Source organism: Arachis stenosperma, chromosome 10 (genome assembly GCF_014773155.1).
Source record: "Arachis stenosperma cultivar V10309 chromosome 10, arast.V10309.gnm1.PFL2, whole genome shotgun sequence".
Lineage (NCBI taxonomy): Eukaryota > Viridiplantae > Streptophyta > Magnoliopsida > Fabales > Fabaceae > Arachis > Arachis stenosperma.
Genome location: NC_080386.1, coordinates 26,328,695 through 26,350,700, shown reverse-complemented (window position 1 = coordinate 26,350,700; position 22,006 = coordinate 26,328,695). Strand labels below are relative to the sequence as shown.

General features: G+C 37.7%; 2 protein-coding genes across 6 annotated transcripts; one reads left to right on the top strand and one right to left on the bottom strand.

Annotated features, from left to right (window-relative positions):
- Window positions 1-844: 844 nt before the first annotated feature.
- LOC130956915 (protein FAR1-RELATED SEQUENCE 6-like) lies at window positions 845-4,811 on the bottom strand. Its single transcript, XM_057883851.1, has 6 exons — window positions 4,622-4,811; window positions 3,547-3,563; window positions 3,403-3,453; window positions 2,567-3,303; window positions 2,073-2,473; window positions 845-1,851 (listed from the first exon to the last, which is right to left on the bottom strand). Exons 1-6 carry the CDS (start codon window positions 4,809-4,811, stop codon window positions 845-847), a joined length of 2,403 nt encoding a protein of 800 aa, XP_057739834.1.
- Window positions 4,812-5,029: 218 nt separating this feature from the next.
- LOC130955743 (DNA repair protein REV1) lies at window positions 5,030-15,699 on the top strand. Of its 5 annotated transcripts, none has more exons than XM_057882695.1 (23): window positions 5,030-5,361; window positions 5,447-5,576; window positions 5,790-5,905; window positions 5,988-6,064; window positions 6,191-6,705; window positions 7,191-7,328; window positions 7,559-7,691; window positions 7,782-7,870; window positions 8,006-8,056; window positions 8,139-8,342; window positions 9,256-9,375; window positions 9,818-9,910; window positions 10,844-10,903; window positions 11,005-11,091; window positions 11,269-11,352; window positions 11,456-11,528; window positions 12,430-12,498; window positions 12,761-12,829; window positions 12,994-13,290; window positions 13,384-13,454; window positions 14,132-14,703; window positions 15,050-15,110; window positions 15,248-15,699. In XM_057882695.1, exons 1-23 carry the CDS (start codon window positions 5,183-5,185, stop codon window positions 15,290-15,292), a joined length of 3,333 nt encoding a protein of 1,110 aa, XP_057738678.1. In that variant the 5' UTR covers window positions 5,030-5,182; the 3' UTR covers window positions 15,293-15,699. The 5 variants fall into 5 exon arrangements, with proteins under 5 accessions (XP_057738678.1, XP_057738677.1, XP_057738679.1 ...); XM_057882694.1 differs by having other exon boundaries at window positions 12,430-12,502; window positions 12,759-12,829; XM_057882696.1 differs by lacking the exon at window positions 8,006-8,056 and having other exon boundaries at window positions 12,430-12,502; window positions 12,759-12,829.
- Window positions 15,700-22,006: the final 6,307 nt, after the last annotated feature.

Here is a 22,006-nt window from a genome sequence, read left to right as displayed (position 1 = left end):
ACCATTCCGTGAGATCAGAGTCTTCGTGGTATAGGCAAGAACTGATGGCGGCATTCAAGAGAATCCGGAAGGTCTAACCTTGTCTGTGGTATTCTGAGTAGGATTCAATGATTGAATGACTGTGACGTGCTTCAAACCTGTAACCTACTGGGCGTTAGTGACAGACGCAAAAGAGTGATTCTATTCCGGTAGGGGAGGGAACCAAACCGGTGATTGGCAGCACTGTGACAAGAGTGCGTGCATTAGCTTTCACTGCGCGGATGGGAGGTAGCTGCTGACAACAGTGAAACCCTACACGAGCTTGCCATGGAAAGGAGTAAGAAAGGATTGGAAGAAGGCAGTAGGAAAGCAGAGAGACGGAAGGGAAGGCATCTTCATACACTTGTCTGAAGCTCTTACACCAATGATATACATAAGTATCACTATCTTTATCTTTATATTATTTTCGTTCATCACCATATACATTTGAGTTTGCCTGACTAAGATTTACAAGATGACCATAGCTTGCTTCAATGCTAACAATCTCCGTGGGATCGACCCTTACTCACGTAAGGTATTACTTGGACGACCCAGTGCACTTGCTGGTTAGTTGTGCGAAGTTGTGTAATGCCATGGAATTGAACCACCAAGTTTTTGGAGTTCATGACCAGGGATTATGAGAGTTGTGAAAAGTATTGTTCACAATTTCGCGCAACCAAGGAGCTTAACAAAGACATGAAATCACCGGCTTGTTCGGGAACATTCAGGCCAGAAACAGCACAATGGTTTATATCTTGAAGTGTGTGCGGACGAACCACCTGCCAAAAAAAAAGAAAAAGTCCAATAGTTATGTTCTAGGAGAGCACTATACCAAATAAACATACAAAGTTGAGATTAAGCCAAATATATACCGATGGTGAATTCTTTTGTTTTCTCCATCTTGAATTCTTGATGGACTTCTCAAGGGCAGAGCCGAGCCTCTTACTCTTTGGCCTGCCCTTTGTGGTGACCTTCGATGGTGCTTGGATGTCATTAACACTGACATCGTTCGAACTCTGTGAGCCAATGTTGGTCTGAGTCTCTGCCACGCTCTTGGACCTCTTTTGGCACGGTGCGTAGCCAACTTGGCCCTTGTTTCTTCCAAAGCAACATGCAGCAGTGCTGTTTCTTCATCGTCACCGACGAACTCTTGAGCAACATTATAGAAGTGTGCACACAGTCCCCTGAATGCAACATGACTCTCATCCGACCGACTGACATCATGGCTACTTTTGACATACGTATGCTTGCGCTTTATCTTTTTGCTCCATCGAGGAAGAACATAACAGGAAGGTACTTTGTACACTTTATACAAATGGAAAACTTCAAGGCAGTGACAGCACAACACAGCTGAACTCTCAAAAAGATTGCACTCACAACGAAGCTCCTGTGTGGAACGATCAAAGTGAACATCGTACGGAACGCATAGAATAGTATCGTTGAGTAGTTTCTCCTCTTCCACCTTCACGCAGATCAATGGACCCTGTTCATCAACTACAAAAATTCTGCAGTTAGCCTTCTTCACAAACTCAGTTTGAACATCCCTAAAAATGCTCGTGGTATACTCTTGCTGAAACTGTTTCTCCATAGGCGAGGTCGTTGCAAAAGGGATGACCCCCCTCGAGTCTGCAGCATCATCCTCCAGTTCCTTCTGCTTTTTGACTCCAAGCACATTGTCATATTCATGAACAAATTGAACCAATCTAGTTTTACTGTGTAAGTATCCACCGTAGAATGCGTGCATGCTCTCACTCCTTTGCGTACTCTGCATTCCTGCCCAAAATTCACCCTTGAAGTATATTGGGACCCACATGTGTCGGTCATCATACAGATCTACAAGAAATAAATAATCCAAAATTAAGCATAGAAAGCTTACACCAAACATATTACTACACCTGAGAAATGACCATCCACAATCACTGATATATTAAACATCCAAATGTTTGCTATAACGAACATCCAACTAATTGTCATCCAAAATTACTGATAAACTAAACATTTAGATGCCGACCAATTGCAATTAAAGCATGAGAAGTAATCGTACAATAACAAACTTGACAGCCATGTGTTGTTATGTAAGTTGTACTCATCTATAAAATCAGTCCAGTCATCTTCAAATGACTCCTCCGTCCGAGAGTTCCACACAATGTCGTTTAGGTCACCATACAAAGCTCCGTACCGGCGGTAACCCCTAAGCTTGCAAGGTAGTTTATTCATAATATGCCAAATGCACCACCGGTGGCGTGTGTCGGGTAAAGTATTTTTTATCGCACGGTAAAGGGATCGACATTGATCGGTTATGATACACTTTGGAGCAGTTCCCATGCACTTCACCCATTGGCTAAAAACCCACTCATAACTTCCGATTTCTTCATTCCCCAACAAAGCACAACCGAGGAGGGTCGACTTACCATGGTGGTTGACCCCAACGAACGACACAAACGGTAATCCATGCCTGCCAGAAAAACCAAACAGAAGTAAGAAATGCCAATCACAATCGAATAGCGTTTTATCAAGAGAAGGAAAAAACAACTTAACTACTACATACCTATTTGTACTATATGTGCTATCAACTGACACGACGTCTCCACAGTATTCATACGATGCCCTACACCTTGCATCAACCCATATTGCACTCTTAAATTTACACTCCTCGTCCAACTTCACCACGTAAAAGAAGTTTGGATTAATGTCCTTCATTCTCATGAAGTAGCTCATCATCTCCCTGACATCCGCATTCACGTTGCTATTGTGGAGCCTTGCTGTTATATATTTTCTTAAATCCTTCTCTGAGAATCCCAAGTTAGAGGAGCCACCAGCCTCATTTGACAAAGCAAGGAATGTCTTATTTGGACGAATCCCAGCCTCATCATTATTCTCAATCACACACTTCGCATGCATGGTCAGCTGCCTATACTCATGGTAGTGCACTGCCTTTCTTGGTGAACAGGGGTGTGAGTGCATCAAGTCAACCTTGAACAAAACCCAATCTTGCATCTCTTTATCAAACTTTACACATATCCTTGCCTTGCACCCAATAGCTGAAATCGTATTCTTCCGCGTTGGTGCTTTAACACGAGACTCGCGGATCCCGTCGCGATTACAGTGTATAGCTTGATTAATGGAAGTCTTTGTGATCTTGTCAAATGTTATCGTCCTTATCTTAGTTGCAAATCCAGCTTTCTTTGCATAGGTCACATAAAAGTCATGCGCCATCTGTAACTGAGCAAACCGCATTCCAACTCTTGGTATCTCGTCTTCTTGTAGGTTACCATGATCTGGTAACTGTATTTTATATTAATCCGAAAGAAAAATTAATTACCATTAGTTATCAAATCAAACATGAACATTATGACTACACAAAATTAAGCTAGACTCCAGTACCTCATCACCAGGCTCCATCTCTTCATTTCCAACATCCATAACATCCGACAACTACATAACCTATAATTCCAAAACAAACAGAGTAACCAAAAGGAGGAAGATCCTTATCAAAACTCATTTAAATAAAATCTCTAAAACAATCACCGAAAACACATCAACAGCTACAAATCAAACCATGAGAATTATTTTATTCATTTCATGTATTATTTAATTAATTTCCATCCTTTAGTTGTTTTTTTTTTCATTCAATGAAAATCATGTAAAATTATTTATTTCATTTTGGCTATTATTTAAGGGCCTTAATCTACCTTTACTGGCTTCTTTTTTCACTCCATGAAAAAAATTCTTTTCCTGTATATTTAGATACACACACTCTACTCTTCAGATGCAGGAAGAATATAAGCACACTATTCATTATAAACCACTCAAATAACTTCATAATTGGTTAATCTATGCAAATGTAGGATACACATAACCATATATTCCTATAAGCATGAAAAATATTAAAATAATATGCAGGAAGCTATGAGCATATAGCATGTTGCAAATACAAGTAGCATTCCCTTCAATTCAGTAAACAAATTCAGCCACTGCATCACACTATATTTATCTATTTTACATACTTACATGATCATCATGTAGGGATAATATACGCACACCGTAGATAAAAATGAATTGATATAAGCATACCAAAAAATTAAATTATGCTATCCCATCATCCATATAAACACATAAGTCCATAATAGGATGATTAGCAAATAAATATGCCATTTAACATGAAGACAGCATAACTTCATATACAAAAACACGTACGAAAATATGCTTCCTGGATATAATCATATAACCATAAAATGATTACTTAATTTCAGCTAATCCTCAATGCATATAATCATACTATTAAATATAAAACAAACATAACTTTAGTTGCATCTCAACTCATTGATTATAATTGCATGTTTCAATAAACATACAATCAAAGAACTCATTTACATTGTGACTAAACATAAAAATTAAACGCGAAATAAACATCCATGGCAGAATTTGAGGATTCTAATTGCTCACCTTGTTCAACTTGAGACCGTGGCATGCGACATCGGCGGCTAAGTTTTCTTATTCGTATGATAAATTTTCAGAAACGTCAGAGGCTACCAAACTAACGGTTCAACTATATCGACCTCCATTAATGAATTTTGGCTAGGTGATGTGCACAAAGGAGAACCCTCGCTTGCAACACGTTCTTCTTGCGATTCTGTCTTTCTAAAGGAGTGAACACCGACTGCGTTCTGTGCGGACGAGAGGGTGGCGTTGTCGATTGTAGATGAAGGAGAAAAAGGAAACCGATCAATAGGAGACAGCACTGGGCAGTGGACTGCTCTGGGAGATAGAAAGATCCTGCATGGAGCAGCCATATGATCGTTGAGAAGATGAGGTGGGCGTTTTAATCTAATTAGTTGATTAGAATCTATAATTAAGAGTACAATTAAATTATCTCAAATTTCAAATTAAAAATAATACAAAATTAATTAATAACCCATAATTTAATTTAAATTTCAATTAAACTCCATTATATGGATTATATGCTAAATTCTATTGTTTCCTCGTTCTTTTCCTAAAAAGTATTGTATCATCCACCAGTAAACAATGGTAAAGTGGTTGTCGCGCTGCCTGGCGCTAAGTTTGATTTGAAAAGGAGGCGGCGTTGTTGTTGTTGGTTTGTAGAAGAAGCAAACGAAGCGCTCTTCCTTCCGCAGCTCATTTCCCATTGCAGACCACAGTGAATATGGACTTGCGTCTCTCCAATTCCTCGTCTTCCACTCATCACTCTAATTCTAAGAAAAGGAAGAAGAATGCCACCGCCAACAACGCCAACCAGAAAACCCTAGGCGTCGCTTGGGGCTCAAAGTCCCTCTCTGCCTCCTCCTGCTCCTCTCGAAAATCCCCGTTCTCTGATTTCAGCAGGTATTTCCGGACTCATTCATTTATCATTCTCAATATCCTTCCATGCTCTTCGGCCTTTTGCTATCTCCCGCTAATATATATGCAGTTATATGGCACACAAGAATTGCAAACTTCAGAACCAATTCGACTCCGAAGCTTCCGCATCTGCTGCTCGGAAACCAATTTTCAGTGGAGTTTCTATATTTGTTGATGGTTTCACGGTCCCTTCCAGCCAGGTTAGTGCCTTTTTTTCCTTTTCTGTTTTTTATTCTGTTTATCCATGTACCCTTCTCTGTTAAATTTAAATATCAAATAACAATATGGTTGAGATTAGCTTTCCTTCTTTTGGGCTTAGTGCAGAATGAAATTCTAAGTTTGATTCAGTTGTAGTTTGTTTTGGTTCGGTAAAACAAAGGGATGACTTGACGTTAATAACCAACATGTTATAGGAGCTGCGGGGCTACATGTTAAAGTATGGTGGAAGGTTCGAGAATTATTTCTCAAGACATTGTGTCACACATATCATCTGCAGCAATCTTCCTGACAGTAAAGTTAAGAACATCAGGTTTGATCAAGTCATTTCAATTTTGAGGTTTAATCCTGTTTTTTCTTATCCATGATTTTAATTATTGGCTGGTCCAATGCAGAGCCTTCAGTGCAGGACTGCCAGTAGTAAAACCCACTTGGATTTTAGATTCAATTGCTGCTAACAGACTCTTAAGCTGTATGTTCTTGCATTTTTCATGCACCTATATTGATTTCATCTTCATCAGCAAATAAATTCTGCCATATATTTTTATGGGAGTGAAAATGGACTGAGAGTGACTAAACCTTCATTTTGCTTTTCCAGGGGTGCCTTATCAACTTGAGCAGGTTGCTAGTAACCAACCAAAACTGTCAGCATTCTTCACATTGAAAAGTAGCAAGATATCAGAGGACACTTTTACAAATGCCCTTTGTCAAGTAGAACCAGACGTTGAAGATTCATTCCCAAGGGTTGGCCAACTGAAGAAGAGACACCCATCTGAAGTTGGGGAGATGGTTGAAGTTTGCAGGCAAATCAGTAATGAATCGAATGATATTTCCTCCAAGAAAACTGATGTATTTATGATGGAAGAGCCTATCAGTGAAAGAGTAATATGTGATGAAGAAAAGCTTGCAGAAGCAGACAGTTCAGAAACTAATAATGAAAGAAACATTGAAGGGGAGCTTGATCCTACTTATGAAGAACCTTCTACATCAGTTAGTATTCCCTGCTCAGATAACCAGATTGTACATCAATTTCCAAGTTCTGAAGCCACTGGATCCTCTAAACAATGTCATTCAACTCTTACAGACCCCAATTTTGTAGAAAATTATTTCAAGGTATTGATTTTGGAAGAAGTTTAGATCTTTGTATATTGCTTGGAAAAATGATGACTTTGTTGGCAAATTTTCCGGGCCCATTCATTTGTTATCTTATATGCTCGATATACCATATGTTAACCATTTGGATATATAATATTATGCAAAATTTATCAGGAAACTCGAACATAAGCTCCAATGATAAAGTTGTTTATTACATCAAAATATAATGTCTTCAACTTCAATAGATAAGGTGAATGGAAAGCTGATTTTTGTTTTTCGGTTTGGGTTGAGGGTGAACAATGAATCAGTGGCCCCTTTCTCTCATATATAAGGAAGGATGCACATGTGATGTACTGATATGATATTGACTTGCTTCTCACTTTATTTCCTTGATTTTCTTGTCTTACATCGTCATAATCTTGCCGTTGCCATTATTATTCTTCTTATTATTATTATTGGTGATTTTATGGTGTAACATCCTGATTGAAGTTTGGTATATGTAGAATTCACGACTTCACTTTATAGGAACCTGGAGACAACGGTATCGAAAACGGTTCCCAACGTTGTCTACTGGTCTGAATAATGGAATTTCTAACAGTAATAAATCCGATATTAAGTCGGTTATCCTTCATGTTGACATGGTAAGCTTTACATTTGAGGTTGTTGAATATAAATTATTGTTGTCATTTTACTTTTGATTTGGATTTTGAATAAATATGTCAACTGTATCATACGAAGATATGTAAGTTTGACTTTTAAAAATTAGCACTCCCATCCCAGTTTTATTTTTTTGCCTTTTTTTTACTAATACCTGCATTATGGGCTTAAACTTTAAGAATAATGTGTTTGAATACTGTGTGTGCTGCCCCAGGACTGCTTTTTCGTTTCTGTGGTTATCAGAAACAAACCTGCGTTGTTGGACAAGCCTGTAGCTGTATGTCACTCAAATAATTCGAAGGGAACATCTGAGATTTCCTCTGCAAATTACCCAGCTCGTAGTTATGGTTGGATATATACCAATTTATATATAACTCAATCAGCCATATTGTTTGCTCAGTTTTTTGGTATCAAACTATGCTCTATGTTGCTGCTAGGTATCAGAGCTGGTATGTTTGTTCGAGATGCCAAGGCTCTTTGTCCCCATCTTGTTACCTTTCCATACAACTTTGAAGCTTATGAGGAAGTAAGCAGTTACAGGATGCATAGTTGAATAACTTACAGAGCAGAATATTATGCTTTATGGCGTATCATTCTGTGCTCCCTTTCCCCCTTTACAGTTGATTTTTACCACCATCTCTCTTATTTGGATAACTTGCAGGTAGCTGATCAATTTTATAGTATATTGCATCGGCATTGCAACAAAGTGCAGGTCTTGTTGGGTGTTCTCAAAGTGCATAGCATAAAGTAGTTAGTTGATATCTCTTTAGTCCTTTAACTGCTACTTGATGTAGGCTGTAAGCTGTGATGAAGCATTTTTGGACTTCACAGATGCTATGGTTGAAGATCCTGAACTTTTGGCTTCATCAATTAGAAAAGAGATCTATGAAACCACTAGGTGTACAGCAAGTGCTGGTATAGGGGGGAATATGCTTATGGCTCGTATTGCTACTAGGACCGCAAAACCAAATGGTCAATGTTACATAACTCCAGAGAGAGTATGTTTTGGAGTATTATGTGATTCACAACCTTATATCTTTCTTTCTTGTTCGTAAGCAAATTTTACTTATCTCATTTAGCGATAATAGTGTTTGTGCCATGAATTTTATGCTGAATCTCGTATCCTTGTATATTTGCAGATCATAGTATCGATGTACTTGGTGCTCTTGTTATTCTTTTTTTTTTTTTATTGTTGTCTATTATTCTTTATTTATAACATTTAAATGAGAAATAGCTCTTTTGTTCTTGATGGCAATTGGTAGTTGTGGAGATTATCTTCCTATTAAGTTCCATTACGTATTTAGATTTTGCTCAAAAGTGATAATTCTAAGTTTCACTTATATTGTGTATTATTGGAAGTGACTCTTTATGGTTCACCAGGAAGAGCTTATGATAGTTTATGTTCAATGTTTTCGATATATCTTATCTGGCTTTCAGAACATTTTAAAGATCAACTTATTCCCTTGTTTCTCTATACACTGCTGATATTGTGCATTTTTTAAAGGGAGGAGAGAATCTGGAGAATTAGAGAATGTGTTAATCTGTGATATTATCATTCTGTGTGAGAATCAATGATACAACAGAATATATAGTGGGTTGCATAGGGGTAGATTAGTCCTATCGATCACTAAAGCAGTTATAGTTGTCACTAACAAGTAACAACTAGGCAGTTATCATCTCCTATAACAGAATATAACAGGCTACATCCCTTCTATACTCTTTATTTGTGACATTAACTAACATCATATTATCATTTGTGATTTCTAGCTGTTGTAGTTCACTTTGAACAAGAGAATCTACTTCTTACATTCAGCTTAAGTATTTTGATATTATAGTTGAGGTGTGGTATATATCAGGTATATATCAAATTATCAATATTACCTTATCTCTTATTTAGTTTTACATTTTCAGGTTGATGATCATTTAAATCAACTTCCAGTTGATGCTCTTCCTGGTATAGGGTATGTTTTACAAGAGAAATTAAAGAAGCAGAGTGTTCATACTTGTGGACAGTTGCGAATGATTTCCAAGGTTCTACAGATTTCTGTTGATTCTTCCTTAATAATGTCAATTTGTAGTGCTTTCTGTCTGTCATCAATCAATTCCCCGTGGTCTTAGCTATTTTTCTCATTCCTTGAGTTTAGGAAGGCACATGGATTTATAAGGCTTATCATAAGTGAATATATATGCTCTGTTGAAATAACTAATTTCGTCAGAAACTTTGGAAATTATATTGAAGACAATAATAATATGATACGATAAGTTCTTTCGAGCAAAGAAAATAAAAAAAAGAAGTTGCAGCCCTTCTCTATTCAAGAATATAGTCATTGCACAAACTTGTGTATTCTTGCAGCTTAGTTCATGTACCTCTATACTCCATAGCTATGTTCAACATTCCTTTTGGTTTATATAATTTAAAGGCATTGACATCTGTAAATTCAAGATTTTATCCCTGCTTTCTTTTTTTTTACAGAACTCACTGCAGAAGGAATATGGAATGAAAACAGGGGAAATGCTGTGGAATTATAGCAGAGGAATTGATTATCGATCAGTAGGGATCATTCAGGTAGTGAAAAGCCTATCATTTGTCCTTAATACTTTGCTTTAAAATCCAAACTTGATTTGTCATCAGATTTGAGGTAGGTTAGATCTCCTTAACTTCTTATTAGACATAAAACCATTTGTGCCTCAACATAAATGCGTAAGCTTTTGGGGTAGATGGTAAACATGGTTTCAGAGCCTTAGAATCGATCCTTGTTTGCCTCTCTCTTCTAAATAAAAATTGAATTTTAGTACAAGGATGATAAGCATGTGCCTTGTTCATACTTGAAGCCCAAAAGAGGCTTGACGTATTGGATATAAAATCATTCCTATGCTTTAGCTAAAAGTTTAAGTTTCTGGGATAGATGGTTCACGAGTTATGATCAAAGTGTTATAAGTCATAAACTTTTATTTTCTTTCATTTTAGGACCTACTGTGCAAACTTTTCTTTAATGGTAGTCTAGATTTGATTAACAACTGTAAGAATGGTCTTGGACTATGACTAAAAGGATATAACTGTCTGGTTAACAAGATGTGATATGCACATATGGCGTGAAATCACGGTTCTATTATTATTATTATTATTATTTTTTTTTTTGGGGGGGGGGGGGGTGTAGAAGTGGAAGCGGGGAGAGCTAAGTTGAGTTTGCCCAAATTTAAGCTCGAGTCACGAAAATTGAGCTTGATTAATTGACAATCGAACCTAATTTTAAACTTGAAGCTGCTCGCCAAAGACTAACAAGCTAGTTGAAGCTGTAGATTGAGTTTCTTTTATATAAGAATACAATTTATTTGAAGTATAGTTTATATAATAACATCACATACCAGGTAGCATGAATATTATATATACTAGTGTATCGATATGATTCACTCATTTATTTATTAATCTGTCTTTCTAATAAGCTGATGTCTAATATCAGTTTAAAGGTTCTTAATGATATCATCTGCCATTCTGTAGGAATGTAAGTCTATCGGTGCGGATGTTAATTGGGGTGTGAGGTTCAGAGATATGAAAGATGTTAGTACTCTTATACCGTGTATTGTAGTCTTAAGTTTCTTTTTATCTTACAACCTTGGAAAACTGAATCTGTCCCAACATTAACGTAAAATATATTCCAGTGTGAACACTTCCTAATAAACCTATGCAAGGAAGTTTCGTTGCGTTTGCAATGTTGTGGAGTACAGGGGCGCACTTTCACTCTAAAGGTACTATACAATTAGCTTGTGAGATTTAATTTTTGGATCATTCTGTTCTAATCTGTTTCAACTGGTAAACTGCTTTGAATGTCCAGGTTAATTTCTTAAACTATCATGCATGATATTTATTTATACCTTCTTTAATTCTAATTGAACTTTATAAATATTTTTTGATCTATGATTTAGATAAAAAAGAGAAGAAAAGATGCTGATGAACCTGCAAAGTTTATGGGCTGTGGGGACTGTGAAAACTTGAGTCACTCTGTAACGGTAAATCTTGAATCATGTTTTATGTCTATACTCTATATTATTGTTTTCTTTAAGGGTTTTCAATTATTCTAATATCTGATTTTGTGTGATTTTCTCATGATAGATTCCTCTTGCAACTGAAAATGTGGAAATACTTCAACGAATAGTAAAGCAACTTCTTGGATGCTTTTACATAGGTGAGGACTCTGGCCTGCTTAATCTTTCGTTGGCATTGTTTTCCACCATTTTATTTTTTGAAATATATAACTAGCAAGTCAGGGACTTGTTCCTTTATCTTAAAAAACAATCCTCTTTGGTTCAGTAGCTACATGGATCAATTGGCACCATTCTTTTTAGGGGTCAAAACCGGCTTTTAGTGAAGGCAGTGAAAGTTAAGGTAGTGGAGATAGATATTGAGGATAAAATATTATGGAGATGGAGAGATTCAGAATAATGTAATCTACTTAAGTTCAACTTTATAGTTACATTTATATCACTGCTTTGTCCGTGGTTCAAGTCCAAAGCGTCAGCATGAGTGGCTGTATCAGAGATATAAAATCATTCTTTCACTTACACTCATTCTTTCACTCCTTAATTTTGGTAAATGAGAGTCAAGAACTAAAGCACACTTGTGGTACTTAATATAGCTATGTAGTAAGGATGTTAACCAAGAAGTTATGCAGTTTTACTTGCATTGCTGATGACAACCCTTGGTCTTGGTTTTATACTCAAAGCTCCTTGACACCGACCTTCATCTTGTTAATTGTTTATCATATTCTAAACTAAATGCTTGCATGCAAGCACTTAAGTTCATATAAGCTCTTTTCTTTTAGTTTGAGCTATTACTTTCAAATGGTTGTAACCTTGTAATCTGAATTTTAAGTGCAGATGCTGGCATCAAATAACAAATCTGATGCTGGCATTATAATGTTGCTTATGTTTAAAGAGCTTCACGTGCTAAGTTATGTTGGTTTATCTTCCTCAAAACGTTAATTGGTGTCAGATGAATACTTTTAGTAGGGGATCAGGGTCTGTTCAATAAAGATCTAATTAGATATCCAAACATATTCATTTTCTTCTTTTGTTGATTTCACATAGATGTTAAAGAGATTCGCGGTATTGGATTGCATGTTTCCAGACTTGAAAATGCAGATACGTCTAAGCAAGGTACCTGCATTATACTGAGTGAAGTGTAACTTAACTTTGCTGTAAAAATGCATGATTTGGTTGTATATAACACAGTTGTAGGGTATGCCAGTTGCTGAACTGAATGAAAACTCATGTTTTTATGAGATCTCTAACCTTGGCATGTCCATCTTTCTCCATTTCCCTGCGCATAGGGAATTTTGTCCTTTTCCTGGGCTTTGAACTTTGTTTTTGTTTTCCTCTTTTTGGGTTGTATAACATTACTTATTTCATGAAGGTACAGAGAAGTATACTTTGAAATCATGGCTTACTTCAGGATCTGCAAGTGTGGAAAAACAGAAATATCATATGGGTAATTGAAATTGCTGCCAAACAGAGTTAACTTATTGCATACTAATCTTTAGAACATGATTATTGATTCAGCTTATAATATATTTCTTGTTTCTTATTTTCATTATGAATTTTACTAGTGGTGGAATTTGTGAAGACAGCTTCTGTTTGTTTCTCTTTCTTCAGGTCATAACAAACACAATTCGGATTGTGCGAATTGTGCTTCAAGTCATGGATGCATTCATTCACAAGGCTCTTCATTTCAAATTGACAATAAAATACTAAATATCCATGTTAGTGGTGATCCGATTTCAACACCACCTCCTTTATGTCAGCTTGATGTGGAAGTTATTAGAAATCTTCCCTCTGAAGTATTTTCAGAACTAAATGAAATTTATGGAGGGAAGTTAATTGATTTTATTGCTAAAGGAAAAGGCAAATGTGAGAGTTCTAGCTCTCTAGGAAACTCATTGGAGGATGATGGTAAACTTTTCTGTATTTTGTTAGCGTTTCTCTTTTAAAGTTGGTCAAATGTTAAACTTGTCATACATGCATTCAAATTGTTTCTGTTAGCAGCTATATGTAAAGAAGAGGACCTTCCATATTCTGATCCTATTCCTCTAAATAAAATCTTTTCAGAAAATAAGGTATGGTTTTCTCTTTTCAACCTGTTTGATACTAGACTGGATGAGTGTCTGGTTTGCTTTAAAAGTTACTTCATTAAGCTCGCTTCTACCTATCTTTCATATGCTTCTACCCATCTTTCATGTTCCCAAGGCTTATTGATTTTTATTAGTCTTATTATTTTGGTTTGATGGATCCAAGTTTTTTCGATAGATTTGTTTACCTGTTCATTTTACTGACACATGTTTATTAGCCAATTAACTTCTATTTAATTTTGTATGTATTAGATTCTTTTAAGGAAAAAATAAATAAAACTTGCTCTAACTTATCAAGTTTACAGAACTTGTAGGTTAGCTATTTAGTCCACATGGTTTTTTCTCTAGCTTTTTGGAACCAAGATGATCAGTTTGAAAATTTTATTAGGTTTTTAGCTGTTTTCTTCAGTTGCTAATTAATTTAGCAGTTCGTATTAATTCCTTTTTGAAAAGGGGAGACTTACATGTGATTGAATTGAATCCATATTGTTTGTTGCATGACACTACAACTAGTCTCAGTCTATATTGTGGCTTATTGCAATTAAATACCAATTACAGTTATTAGAAAGGGAAGCAATCTTTGTCTTGGTTATTTTTGTTTGCAGTATTTTAAGATTTTTCTAGAAATATTGTATTTAGTTACATATATTATGATCTATTGACAGGCAATGCAGCATGAAAGAGTACTTGGCTCAGGACATGGATCCTGTTCCCAAGTTACTCATAATTCGAACATTGAAAGAGATGATTTATTGCCTTCTTCTTTAAGCCAAATTGATGCTTCAGTGTTACAACAAATTCCTGAGGATTTGAAAGCTGTTATTCTTGAGCATCTTCCTGCACACAGGGCGCAAAATTTCTGCTCTACTCCTGCCATTTGCCCTGGTAGAATCAATCAGGATTCAGTAGGTGTTGATACTTCAAAGAATTGTCCTGGAACAGTTAATTATGCTTTGAATGACAGTCTTTGGGCCGGTAATCTTCCAAGTTGGATGGACAAGTTTAAAGACAGCAGTTGCTTAAGGAAGCTCGGAGAAATCTATCATAGATCTGGGTTTAATAGCCAGTTATCTTCAGTTTTACCCCAATTTTTATCTGAGTTTCACCACCTAGATCTTACCCATGAGATTTACGATGAAACTGTTAACATCATGTGTGAGCTACTGAAGCAATATGTCAAAGTGAAGATAGAGAGAGATATTGAAGAGATTTATATTTGTTTTCGGCTTCTGAAAAGGTATGTTAATTTTGCAATTTGGTAGCAATACTGTATTGAAAAAGATTATTTATTTATGCCTTTTCTCACATTCTCCATATACATTATACAAATTTAATGAGTATCAATTCTGTTGATTTTTGGACTAAAAAGGAGTACAGTTTGTTGTTGATATAATTTCTTGTCTGTGCAAACCATCTTCAGGATCATATCCATGTGGGCTTGGTATTTGTGTGGGTAAAATAGTATTTGGTAAAAAGCATAATGTAAAGGCAATGGTTGTGCAGCCAAAGTCATTTTACTCTTTATATTTTTTGGATTATTATTTTGTTGAGAATATTTGCAGTAACTTACAATTTGGTTTCAGGTTTGCAGTGAAATCCCAATTTTTCTCCCGTGTATATAATGATATATTTCCATTCCTTCAGGTATAGTTTACAAGGCAACTTGTGCATATAAATTGGGGGTGTTGAGATGATGGATGGCCATCTAATAGAAGTTCAGTGATAGTCTGTTTCGTGCATATCAAAACGTATATTTCATATGTCATGCTCTAATTTTGTAGGCAGCCGTAGATGACAATTACGGAGGAAGCTTGTTTATGCCATAATAGTAGCAACACCCAAATGGTCTATCACCTCTTATTACTCTCAGAAACTTCCCAGCAATTCACTGGTTTAGCTTTATGAGCTTAAGAGTAAGAGGTCAGATCACAAACCAACAGTTGCTATCTGCAGCTGATGTCTGGAGTACTTTTGATGTATGCGATGTGATCGCTAAACATGGTCTGTGGTGCTATGTACTTATTTTATTGGATGTTGCATTTAACTATTTAAGTTCTAGTTAGTTAATTAAACATTCTTATTAACAAATTTGTAATTTGACTAATTTCACGTTGCTTTGTTCCCATCAGCAGTGAACAGTTGTATATATTTTTTTGCTCAAAAAGTGTGAATCCTTCTGTGTCATTCCCTAGACTTTTGCTTTGATATTAAACCTGTCATATTAGCCTTTTTATTTGTAGGAAAACAGCCTGCCACTTCATTCTTTGTATTTTATAATTGACAGGTATTTGCATTTGCACTGTTTACTTAAGAGTATTTTTTCTCTGGTAAAATAGATGGATGTTTCTTGCCATGCTGTGTTTGTCCTTTTTATCGGTTTACAAATTATTAGTATTTAGTAATTTAGTGTCACTGTTAGAATTGGGTTTTAGTTTGGTAAATTAAAAAATTATGTGTTGGTATTTGTAGTTTTTAAAAAAACGTTTAAGTTAGTTTGTATTTATTAAAATTAAAAAGTTTAATATAATTTTATATTAATAATTATTTTAATTTATTTTTATATTAATGTCTATTATAGTTTTTTTTATTTTACAAATTTTTACCTAACAATTGTTTTTATTTATTAAAAATTATTTTTAGTTTGATTTATCAAATATGGGTGTTATAATTTTTAAAAAAGTATATTTTAAAAACTAGTTTTAATAAATTACTTTTAAAAAAATAAATGAATATGGATTCTATAAAGGCCTACGTTACACATTCAAGTATTTTTCATTCAAATTTTATTCAAGTAGGTCCAACACTAACAAAAATTACTTTCTTTAAAAAAGTGTCATTACACGTGCTTTATCTTCTTCTTCCTGCTTTTTTTTCTTCCCTGCGCTTCTTCCTCTTCTTTCAAATATATGCATACGTCATCTTCTTTCAAATTCACGTATATATTTCCTCCTTCTTCGCGCACGCAGATTCTTCTTCTACTTCTCTTCTTCCTCCTCTTCTCCTCTTTCGTTATCGTCATCACCAACAACACCAACATTTTGCTAATGGATTGTTTTTTTAATCGAATTGAATTGAATGGATGTAAGGGTTCTGAATCTGAATTGAGTTGATGATCTCTAAATTGTAGAAAGCGGTGTTTCGAATTTGATTTTATATAATAGATTATGTTTCATTCATTCAGTACTATACAATTGTTTCACCATGAGTACGTGTTCGGTTCATTATGCAGAAAGCTGTTTGAATTTGATTTTATATAATGGATTATGTTTCGTTCACTTAGTATTATACAATTGTTTCACCATGAATACGTGTTCGGTTCATTATGCAGAAAGCTGTTTGAATTTCATTTTATATAATAGATTATGTTTCGTTCACTCAGTATACAATTGTTTCACCATGAGTATGTGTTTAGTTCATTATAAAGAAAGTTGTTTGACTCGGTTCATTATGCAGAAAGCTGTTTGAATTTGATTTTATATAACGGATTATGTTTCGTTCAATCAGTACTATACAATTGTTTAACCATGAGTACGTGTTCGGTTCATTATGCAGAATGCTGTTTGAATTTGATTTTATATAATGGATTATATTTCGTTCACTCAATACTATACAATTGTTTCACCATAATAATATGTTCGGTTTATTTCTGTTTTGCACAATTCAAAACTCTTCCTCCTCGCTTTCTAATGCTTCTTTACCAAAAGAATGACGATAAAAAGAAAACATGTGAAGAAGAAAGAACACGAAATAGAAAGAGGAGAATGAGGAGGAAGAGGAACGCGAAGAAGAATGCGAAGAGAAGAAGACAAGAAGAAGAATGTAACGAAAGAAGAAAACAAGAAAAGCGCGTGACCTAAAATTGTTTGGATGTAAAAATATCTATTTTATAAAATGAGAGAATTGGTAAAATAGTAAAATAAAAAGATAATTACTATTAATTTTATAAATTCTATAAAATATGTGTCTCGCTATTTTAATTTAAGAGTGATTAATTTTTTATTTTATTATTTAACTAATTTTTTATTTTAGAAGATCGTATTCCAAAATAAAAATTTGACTAAAAGTGACACTTATTAGACTATTAAGCTTATTAGGGTATGGCCCGCATATGTGTAGGTCATGTGATTAATCTACTCTGATATTCAGGCTTTTTTATCTAATTAAATATATGAGTAGCTTTTATTCTTCAAATACGCACCGGTTGAAATTGATCCTATAATACGCATTTCCAATTCGTGCCCGCTGACCAAGAAATGGAATTTGCCATCAGTTCATGGGTGACGCCAACGAAATGGCGCAGGAGAGCAGCTTTCTTCATTTCGTTGCCGCCATGCACGAAATGGAGCAACATCAGTGACGGTGCACACGAGGTGGGCACCTCAGAGCCATTGCATGCGAATTGGCCCAAGCTGCTGGCGGCGCCAACGAATTGGAGGACCTCGTCCCTGGCGCCCACGAATTGGAGGTCAACGTAGCAGCTGCACATGCATTGGTCATGTTGGGAGGCAGGAGACACTTGGAAAGGGAGCCAACATCATTATAAAAGGGTTGTGAGGGAGGGGACCTGATGCACGGTTAAATGGGGCATAGGGTAAAAATTTTTTTTTGTGTAAGTGGTAAAAGGAAGGTAGGAGGTGGTGGTTGGGAGGGCAGTGCTGAGAAAAAAAATTTTTAATATGAGTGGCGGAGGGGTTAATGCAGAGGAGAACTTGAACCGGTTGGATGAACATCATATAGCGGCACATTTATTTCATAAAGTTAGTTTACGTCATTTAGCTGATTGTTGTTGTTATTGATTACTAGAGATAATATTTTCCATTTTTAGAAAATTTTTTAGAGAATTTTGAGCTGTTGTATTTCTTGCTACCTTTGGTTGCAGCCGACACGTGTTCTTACTCCTCATGGCACGCTCGTCGATGTTTTCATGGTAGACCCTGCAGATCCAAGCATGGAAATTAGACAGCAGAGGCTTGAGCCTTATCTGAGACGCACGGGATTCTACCAGGCCTCTTTGATCAAGCGCTTCGAGTACGACAATCCACTTATTAGTGCCTTGGTCGAACGATGGCGACCGGAGACACATACCTTCCATCTCCCTTGGGGCGAGTGTACAATAACCCTGGAGGATGTAGCAATGCAGTTAGGGTTACCTGTTGATGGTCAGCCTGTTAGTGGTACTTTGAGGTTATGGAGCAAGTTTCACCAAAGATTGAGGCACTGTCTGAGGTTGGACAATCTGAATGTGGATGAGGTTGGTGCTAGTTGTTATTAATATGTTTCGAACTACTGTGTATATGCTTTTACTGAAGAGGTTTCTTTTATGTGTAGTTTGTTTGGCAACCGTACATGGACCTACGGATTCTGTCTAGAGTTCCCGCTGAATTCCTCGGCCACCCACATGGAGATTTCTATACCGCCGTTGTGCCTCTCATATTTTTCAGATGGATTGAGATCATAAATGTTGACCGAGTGTTGCGTCAATTTGGGGGAAAGCAAGGACCTCCAAACCCTCCGCTTAATATTGATACCTTCCATCGACAATCGGCTCGCAATGATGACGGATGGTGGCCGGTAAGACTATCTGAGTGGTTTGAGGTATGGGCAAACCGGCGAGGTGATGCATACAGGTTGCGCATTGATCGTGCAGATACGTTACGTCCTAGTCAAGATTACTATAGGTGGTACTGCGACAGACCAAGGAGGTTTTTGTCTGCCCCTGATGCATTCCATGATCCGAGGCAGGAAGTTGTCCCCGCCGGCGCACCGGAAGAGTATGGAAGAGTCCCTGTTGTTAACTTGCCGCCGGTTCCCCGAGACCATCGTCACCGCCGTCCTCGCAGAGGCAGAGCTGAAGAACATGCTGACCCTGGGGAGGATAGGCAAGCTTTTCCAGAGGAAGACCGGCCCGGTGTTGAGCAAGACATGGGTTACCATGCTCCATCACAGCCTCCCCCAATTCCTGGGGACTACTACTACCCGCAACCTTTTGTTCAAGCGGAGCCTCCCCAGCCTTTTTCCATTCAGCATTTTATGCCATATCAGAGTAGCTACGAATTTGGCGGTTCATCACAGGGAGGTACATAGGACTTAATTGATTCTATGGACAGAGTTGGGTGGACAAACTTCTCTTCGTTTTTCGACGGTTTGGACCATTTCATCCCTCAGCAAGCATCCCCGCATACACCAACAGATCTTGCACTCGCCCTGCCCCGATCCAACACTGACACGCATCCTGCGCCTGCAGGGAGGAGATCTACCTCCATCGGGGACACAGCTGGGTTTGCACTACGACCGTACGACCCTATGCAAATGCAGGGCCGACGACTTTCTTACACTGGGGCTGATGTTAGCCTGGACGAGGACGAGGGACATCATGCTCGTCCCCGCCGGGACAATCGACCTCCTCCGTGTGGCACAGGCGGCAGACTTGGCCACGAGCACCACTAGCAGTCTTTTAGCTGTTATCTGCTATAGTTTTACCGTTTAGTTGTCTTGTTCCCGCTTGTTGCTGTATGTTTTACCGTTTGTGTTCTTCATGTACTCGTAGTGTTCCTCCATCATGTTTTTTTATTAACGTTCGCACTTTCTTTTAATATGATATTAGTTTGTCTACATTGAAAACGCACGTGACCCAAACCGGAGTCAACAACACACTAATAAACAACATCGACTCTTTAGTACAAGAAAACTGGAATAACTTCCAAAGCGATAATACAATAAACACGGATGATGGCATTCTAGTTTGCGGAAGCGTGGGGACAATTCCGCCTTGTATGTCCTGATTGCCTGCAAAGGCCACACCGCTTATCGGGTCCCGGCTCAATCTCGTCCATCTCATTCCGAATCCTCGTAGACACCGAACGTCCTTCAAGTGTGCGTCGTAGGAGGGGGTTGGGACGGACACATTGTCCTTTGTAACGGGGCCACATCTCCTCATCCGGCATTGGCTGGAATTCCATTTCGTAGACCCGAAATACGCTCTCAACCCGGTAGACCAAGTCAACATACTGTTCCCACTCTAGTCTCGAGTAGGCGCAAACGGCTAGAGCATGAGCACATGGGTAGTGTAACGCCTGGAAGTAACCACAGTCACATCTACGAGCCTGAAGGTTAACCCTAAACCGAGATTGCACCCCTACAGCAGCTATCTCATCGACTGTGAATACTGTGGTGGCTCTATCGTACGACGTCACAAGCATCTGAGAAATTCCCTCACGGTTCGCTAATATGGCTTTCTGTAGGAACTGTGAGAACACTTGACCGCTTGCAATCTGAGCTTGTGCTTGCCGACCCTTCACGACGAATAACTCATTTAGGCGATGGTAGGTAGACTTCACAATTGTACAGACGGGTAGATTCCTAGTGCCCTTCAGGACGGAGTTGATACACTTGGAAAGGTTGGTCGTCATGTGACCATATCGTCGACCCTCATCAAGGTGCTGGAGCCATTTAGGTGGCTCCAACCCTCGTATCCAACTGGTGCACGAAATTGTGATCATTAATGGCGCCATCAACATGGTACGCTCATTGCAATCTCAACTCTCTATCACAACTCCACACAACTAACCAGCAAGTGCACTGGGTCGTCCAAGTAATAAACCTTACGCGAGTAAGGGTCGATCCCACGGAGATTGTTGGTATGAAGCAAGCTATGGTCACCTTGTAAATCTTAGTCAAGCAGACTCAAATGGGTATGGGTGATATATGAATAAAACATAAAGATAAAGATAGAGATACTTATGTATATCATTGGTGAAAGCTTCAGATAAGCGTATGAAGATGATTGTCCCTTCCGTCTCTCTGCTTTCCTACTGTCTTCATCCAATCCTTCTTACTCCTTTCCATGGCAAGCTTATGCAAGGGTTTCACCGTTGTCAGTGGCTACCTCCCATCCTCTCAGTGGAAATGTTCAACGCACCCTGTCACGGCACGGCTATCCATCTGTCGGTTCTCAATCAGGCCGGAATAGAATCCAGTGATTCTTTTGCGTCTGTCACTAACGCCCCGCCCTCAGGAGTTTGAAGCTCGTCACAGTCATTCAATCATTGAATCCTACTCAGAATACCACAGACAAGGTTTAGACCTTCCGGATTCTCTTGAATGCCGCCATCAGTTCTTGCCTATACCACGAAGACTCTGATCTCACGGAATGGCTGGCTCGTTTGTCAGGCGAGCGCTCGGTTGTCAGGCGATCAACCATGCATCGTGTATCAGGAATCCAAGAGATATTCACCCAGTCTAAGGTAGAACGGAGGTGGTTGTCAGTCACACGTTCATAGGTGAGAATGATGATGAGTGTCACGGTTCATCACATTCATCAAGTTGAAGAACAAGTGATATCTTGGAACAAGAACAAGCTGAATTGAATAGAAGAACAATAGTAATTGCATTAATACTCGAGGTACAGCAGAGCTCCACACCTTAATCTATGGTGTGTAGAAACTCCACCGTTGAAAATACATAAGAACAAGGTCTAGGCATGGCCGAATGGCCAGCCTCCCAAAGTGATCAAAAGATCTAAAGATCAAAAGATTCCAAAG

Coding starts and splice junctions, on each gene's coding strand:
- LOC130956915 (XM_057883851.1), bottom strand. CDS start 4,811: ATGGCTGCTCCATGCAGGATCTTTCTATCTCCCAGAGCAGTCCACTGC. Junction 2,474..2,566: donor AGCACATATAGTACAAATAG/GTATGTAGTAGT, acceptor TTTTTCTGGCAG/GCATGGATTACCGTTTGTGT. Junction 1,852..2,072: donor TAACAACACATGGCTGTCAA/GTTTGTTATTGT, acceptor TATTTCTTGTAG/ATCTGTATGATGACCGACAC.
- LOC130955743 (XM_057882694.1), top strand. CDS start 5,183: ATGGACTTGCGTCTCTCCAATTCCTCGTCTTCCACTCATCACTCTAAT. Junction 9,911..10,843: donor GATCAGTAGGGATCATTCAG/GTAGTGAAAAGC, acceptor GCCATTCTGTAG/GAATGTAAGTCTATCGGTGC. Junction 13,455..14,131: donor AAATCTTTTCAGAAAATAAG/GTATGGTTTTCT, acceptor ATCTATTGACAG/GCAATGCAGCATGAAAGAGT.